This window comes from Trachypithecus francoisi, unplaced genomic scaffold (assembly GCF_009764315.1).
Source record: "Trachypithecus francoisi isolate TF-2019V2 unplaced genomic scaffold, Tfra_2.0 Lachesis_group17, whole genome shotgun sequence".
NCBI lineage: Eukaryota > Metazoa > Chordata > Mammalia > Primates > Cercopithecidae > Trachypithecus > Trachypithecus francoisi.
Genome location: NW_022681462.1, coordinates 48,191,815 through 48,198,603, shown reverse-complemented (window position 1 = coordinate 48,198,603; position 6,789 = coordinate 48,191,815). Strand labels below are relative to the sequence as shown.

The following is a 6,789-nucleotide window of genomic DNA, read 5'->3' as shown; positions in this document are numbered from 1 at the left end:
CAGTATTGGCTTACGTGATTGTGGAGGCTGAGAAGTCCCACGATGTGCCACCTTCGAGCTGGAGACCCAGGAAATCTGGTGGTTTGGTTCTAGCCCAAGCCCGAAGGCCTCAGAGTGAGGGTAGCCGGTGGTGTAAGTCCCAGTCCTAGTCTAAAGGCCCAAGAACCTGGAGCTCTAATGTCCAGGACCAGGAGAAGATGGATGTCCCCATTAAAGAAGAAAGACAGTGAAACTGCCCTTGTCTCTGCTCTTTGTTCTGTTTGAGCCCTCAAGGGATGGAGTGATGCCCACCCATGCTGGTGAGTGTGATCTTCTGACTCAGTCCGCTGATTCAAACACTCATCTCTTCCAGAAATGCCTCACAGACACACACAGAAACAAGGTTTTGCCAGTTATCTGGGCATCTCCTTGCCCAGTCAAGTTGACACATGAGATGGACCATCACAGAAACCAGATAAAAATTATTATTTATTGCATGGCTTTCAAATTGCAGGTTTTGACTTGTTTGTGTATTGTGAAATCCATTTAGTGGATTTTGAAAAGTGCTATGGGAAAAGATAGAAAATAGAGTATGTTGCACACAGTAAGGGCGAGTATTATTTTATAAAAATTTTAATATAGTTTTATATAGGCAGATACATGGTCACAATGTGAAATGTATTTCTTACTGCAGGTGATAGTCCAGAAGAGATGATAAAACTCTGATTGAAGAGAAGCTGTTGTGAACTCATTATAAAACTGGAGCCTGTTAATCAAACCCATTACAGGAATCTACTTTTCTTGAAACACAGATCACCCAGTGATATGGTCAGGGTTCAGGAGCTGTTTCTCCTGCGTGTGCCACAGAATAAATGTGCCTGGAGCATAATAATATTAACAATGGACTGGCACTTCCATTGGAGTGGCACCATGTCCTAAGTGCTCCACGCATATTCTTTCTTCACAAGCCCCCATGCAGGAGGTGCTATTGTTATGCTTATTTTACAGATGGGGACACTGGGCACAAAAGCCAGCACCTTCCCAGGGCTGTGCATCTAGAAAGGGCAGAAAACAGCCTGGAATTCAGCATGATCCCTTCATGTGTAGCTGATTTCACACTGATTCCTGCTAAGACTGTAAGCTTTTTGAAGGCAAAATCTGTCTCATTCCACCTGACATATGTTTGTTTATTGTTTGGTATTCGTGTTATCTCTTGTTACATAACAACTACCCATACTTAATGGCATTAAACAATCATATTTCATTATGCTCATGGATTCCCTGGGTCAGGAATCTGGATGGGATACAGAGCGGATGACTAATCTCTTTTCTATAATGCTGGGGTCACAGCTAGAAAGATTCAAACAGCTGGAGATAACTTGAAGGCCAGACATTGGAATCATCACATTTATTCTTACATCTGGGGCCTGGGCTGAGATGCCTCAAAGGCTGAGACTGTTGACCTGAGCACCTCTCTATGACCTCTCCCTGTGGCTTAGACCTCTCCCAGGCTGAGTTCTGAGTGGATGTCTCCCAGGAGGGAATACTGGAAGGTAAGCGTTCCAAGTGAGCCACAGGGTACATGCCTGTTATGATCTAGTCCCAGGAGACCACTTATCAGTTCTTCTAGCATTCCCCATTGGCAAGCCCATCCAGGGATCCACAGGGAGGGGACATGGACCCCTGATGTTTTAGAACCACCTCATATGACATTCTCAACTTTTTTTTTAGTTTCCAACTAGGATATGAAAGTTTCCTTGTCAGAACAACTGGATTTCCTCTGATGTGGGAGCGTGACTGGCTCAAATTCCTTGTGATGCATAGGGCGCTCTGTGGTTAATAATCTACTGTTCATTAGAATGATCTGTCGTCTCTATAATAGTAGATGGGCTGGAACCACAGATATATTTAGTGCCTTAATTTAGTTGCTAGCATTACGCTTATTTTAAAGTATTTTCTCTCCATTTGGACTAAATGTCTTTTATCTAAGCTTATCTTCAATGTCAATAAGCTTAGCATTCCTCAACAGCTGGAAGCCCAGATATTATACATCTCCCCTTCCATTAATCTTCTGTAAGTTGATCTTTATAGTCATCTAATCCATTCATCACCGCAAGCTGTCCTTTCCACACTTGTATGGTCTTCCATTTAGCTAAACCAAACTCTATTTCTTTATCAAGACTGAAGTTCTTTGTCATTTTCATAGTTTATAGAGTTCTCTCTTAGAGCTGGTTTGAAGTGTCAGATTGTCCACAAAGAACAAATGGGTCCTCATAATGTTCTTCACCGTGTTTCATCTGAACACACTACTAGACATTTTTGGTAAAAATTATTTCCCGAAAGAATCGGAAGGTCTGAGTATCCCCCAAATATTTCATTCTGCAAGAAGACCTACAATTTGAGAGTCCTCCCATGAGCAGAACCAGACATCACATTTCACTTGTTCATCTCATTCCACAACAGCCTTAGACTCAGTTTTACATTATGGCTACATTATGTCTAATTGATACAAAGCATACCAAAAGGTTTCTTTAAAAATCACCATAATCCATATTACAAGAGAGGGAAGGAAAAAAGAGTTGCAAGTGAGAGAATAAAAATGGTAGAAACGTACAAGGAAAAGGGAAAGGTTTATTCTTTTCAGAACAAGGTCACTGAAATTCAGGACCATGCCAGGGCAAGTAACTGCGCTTCCCCTTTTGGGAATGAGAATATACAGCAACCAGGAGGTGAAGATACAAAATCAGAGACTCATCATCGTGGCACTTGAATGTGCCTCACAGAGGCAGGTCTCTTCCTCCCCAGGCCCTGCCCACCCCAGGGAAGTGCTGGCAGGTGAGCAGGTTTGAGTCACCTGGGCTAGTTGCTGGGCTGGCTACAGAATATGGAAATCCTGGCCTGGGCCAAACTCCTTGGGAGGACAGTCTATTATTTGTGTGTATGTTATACGAAGTATTGTTTGTACCAGTACCAGGTCGGGCAATGGACAGGATGTTATGGGGAACACTGAGACTTGATAACAGTTCCAGCTCTCAGTACGTGCAGTCTAGAGAGGCTGATACAATGCACACAGCAACCAACAGCTCTCATCACAACCAACAGCTCTAATCACAAATGCAGCTCAGGCCCAGGGACTCAAACTGAAGAGACCTTCCTCTGCCTGAGGTTGTCAGGGACAGATTCATAAGAAGAGGTAAGGCGTGGGGAGGCAGGAGAGGGAACATTGTGTTCCATTAACTGAGACCAGTTCGACTGGGGTGAGGGGACAGAGAATGAACCCTTCCCTTCGGCACCCCAAGGATCATTTCCTGGATTCATGGTAGTAGGGAAACCCAAGGTGTCTAGGAATCCCACTGAGGCCGGCAGTAGGCATCCTCACCCACTCTCTGGCCTTTGGCGAGGAGAGAAGAGCCATCTTCTCTTCTGCACATTCTGCTTCTACTGCAGCAGAAAGCAGGCATGGGCCCTGTTTGTTTGCTTAAAGCAAGACTGTGACTCCTTTGGGGCAGTCATCCCTCTGGGCTTCAGTCACTGTGGTCTCCCATGTAGGGGGTGCCAGCAGCGTGAATGCTAAGCACCTTGCCAGCCGTTTTGTGCCAGGCACTGTACACATATAATTGCCTCTGGCAGCCCCAACATACAGGTTCGATCCACAACCCCAATTTTTCCTGATGAGGTAACTGAGGCACACAGATGCCAAGTAATTCACCCGAGGTCACACAGCTAGCAAGAGGTTTGGGATTGAAAGCCAGGTGGTCTGAATCCAGAGCCTGCCTCTTGGCCACTCTGCCCTGCCACCTCTTAACGCTGCCCTTCAAGCCACTTACAGACAGCCAGCCTCGGCTCTGCCACTAGGGGAGTTCAGGGAAGCTGACTGTCCAGGTGCCCTTGCCACAGCCTGAGCCAAGCCCCTTCATCCTCTTCAGATGCTCTTCTAAGGTACAGCCGAGCATCCATTTCCATCTCACACCTGCACAGGTCTTAAATATAGCATAAAGCTGGCACGCTAACTTCCCTCTCTTGCTGTGCTCGGGCCTCAGGACACAGGGAAACCAGTGGCGAACGCAGCTCTCCTGCTGGGAGCCAGACCCTGCGGAGCTTTCAAGAGCCCACCCATGGGACTCCAAGGGGCTGCAGGTTACACTTCAACCCACCTCGGTAGTTTGTAACCTGCACTAGGGTTCAGACAGTTTGTGTGAATTGAATGGAAACCCTTATAATTCAAATCAAAGTTCTGTGCATGCATTTTTCTGGAAGGATAGGCTTCAGTTAAAAATTTCAAGGGGGCAGGGACAGGGTAATGAGTGTTTGGTCCTTGACGGATCACGTTCTCTAGTTCGTGGTCCCTCGGTGACTGCAGGGCAGCAACAGGTTTGCAGGACTCTTGTCCACCAGCAGCTTTGGACAAAATTCCTGCCCAACCAAAGCCGAGCAGCACAGTCAAAGTGCTAAACACAGACCTGGAAGATAACTGTTCAGTGAATATCTATCAGCTGTTCAGTGATAGTCGGAGGGCATTGGGAATTATTGTTAATTTTGTAAAGTGGAATAATCATATTGTAATTATGTTTTTTAAAAGTCCTTAGCCTCTTTGATGGGGAAGGAAAGGAGTAGATAAAAGAATGGGAAATGCTGACAATCTTGGAAGCTGAGCACTTGTGGGTTCATTATACTATTCTACTTTAACATTTTTAAATTTCACAATAAAAAGTTTTTTAAATAAAAATGAATCAAAGCTACTCTTTATACCAAGATGCAAATGTCTGAGTCAAGCAAGTGACTGAGAATCTTACTTCTCCCAGAAAGGAAGCCTAGGAGTCTCCTCACAGGCCCAGGCAGGATGGCACGTGCTTGTCCCACTCCCAGCCTGGACCCATCCCCATGGCTGCTGGGCATCCAGCCCAGGACAGAACAGGTAGCATCTGGGTCCTCCTCTTAAAGGACTCAGATCCAGCATTGTCCTCTCAGCCTGCCACTCAGTATCCCTGTGTCCTCGGGCATTTCAACTCCCAGGTCTGGTCTCAGTTTTGCTGCTCATAAAATGGTTGGACCATCCAGAGGCGAGGTGTGCGGGCGGGTGGAAGGAGGAAGGTGAGGATGCTTCCCAGAGGTGACCAGGTAAGGCCGGATATCAAGCATTTTCATAAGATTGCTGGCGGACGCGGGGGTGGGTGGAGAGCATCACGATTAAGAAGGAACACACACAGCACACACACACCTCTTTCCTCCTTCCCCTCCTCTTCCTCTCACCCCACCCCCCGGGGGGCGGTACCCTAGTCTCCCGGGGGAGGTTTTGGGGCGGAGGACCGGGGAGGACTGCGCCCAGGAGGGTGGCCGGCCACAGGAGGAGGGCTTGGGTTCGAGCTGCTGCAGCTGGGTGGCCGGCGCCGCGGCGGCCCCTCCCCCGCTCTCCCTGGCCGCCGCCCCCTCCTCCTCCCGTCCTCCTCCTCCTCTTCCTCCTCCCTGTCCCCATCCTCCTCCCGGCCCCCGGCAGCTGCGGCTCAGGGAGCAGCCGGCGGCGGCGCCGCGGCCGCGCAGCCTTTGTCTCGGGCCGCCAGGCGCGCGGGGCCCAGCGCAGGCGTAAGTGACCGGTGGCCCGGCCTCTAGGGGCTGGGCGGGGAGCGGGCTGGGGGTCGCAGGCGCTTCCTGCAGTGGGTGGTGGGCCTGGCCGGCCAGATCCTCCAGCCGCTGGTGTCCCGGGATGCTCGGGCGGTGCCGGCGCACAGGGGCGCGAGGAGAGCCGAGCGGGGCCACAGCCGAGGAGGGCACCGGGCGCAGAGAGGGGCGCGGGGCCCAGAGAGGGGCGCGGGGCCCGCCGGGCCGCGGGGCCGGGGGAGGGGGTGCGGGCTCGCGGGGCGCCGCAGCTTGGCGCCCACAGACGTGCGGCTTGGGTGCGAATCCTGTTTCTCTGGGCAGAGGCCACGCGGGGACGGAGGAGGCAGAGAGGACGGGCAGTGATGGAGAAACAGGAGAGGAGCTGGCCAAGCGCCACCATCACCACCATCACCAACCACCACTACCATCACCATCACTGACTGTCGCCCATCCCAGCTCCCCTGCCTCACCTCCCATCTCATATCCCTGTGCAGTGCCAACTTTATCAAATCATCTCCTTTTCACTGGGTACTACTTTGGAAAAGCGACAGAGTGCGCCAAGTCAGGAATAAGTACATCCGCTGTGGGACATTTATCTTCCCCTTTCCATTTAGCTACCTCAATGTTCCCATCAGGAAAGGGGGTACAGTGGCATTTCATTCCTCTAAATCACACTGAGATGGCTGGGTAGCTTCCAGTTTTTCCAGTCCTGGTACTGGACCGTTTTATATGCTTGGTGATGATGATGATAAAGTAATGTCTTCATTAAATTGGACAGTTGGGAGTTTTCAAACTTACTCTTCTTTGACTTCTGAGTATAGGTATACCAGTAGCAAATGGAAACATAAGGAAAGTGAAACTTTTTTTTTTTTTTTTGAGACGGAGTCTCACTCTGTCGCCCAGGCTGGAGTGCAGTGACCGGATCCCAGCTCACTGTAAGCTCCTCCTCCCGGGTTTATGCCATTCTCCCGCCTCAGCCTCCCGAGTAGCTGGGACTGCAGGCGCCCGCCACCTCGCCCGGCTAGTTTTTTATATGGTTTTTAGTAGAGACGGGGTTTCACCGTGTTAGCCAGGATGGTCTCGATCTCCTGACCTCGTGATCCGCCCACCTCGGCCTCCCAAAGTGCTGGGATTACAGACTTGAGCCACCGCGCCCGGCCGGAAAGTGAAACTTTGATTAACATAATACCAAGAAGAGATGCAAAACAGGCACTT

General features: G+C 49.8%; 1 protein-coding gene across 1 annotated transcript; it reads left to right on the top strand.

Annotated features, from left to right (window-relative positions):
• Positions 1-5,020: 5,020 nt before the first annotated feature.
• LOC117062840 (proline-rich receptor-like protein kinase PERK13) lies at positions 5,021-6,490 on the top strand. The gene is made up of 3 exons (XM_033176732.1): positions 5,021-5,070; positions 5,257-5,559; positions 5,896-6,490. Exons 1-3 carry the CDS (start codon positions 5,021-5,023, stop codon positions 6,263-6,265), a joined length of 723 nt encoding a protein of 240 aa, XP_033032623.1. The 3' UTR covers positions 6,266-6,490.
• Positions 6,491-6,789: the final 299 nt, after the last annotated feature.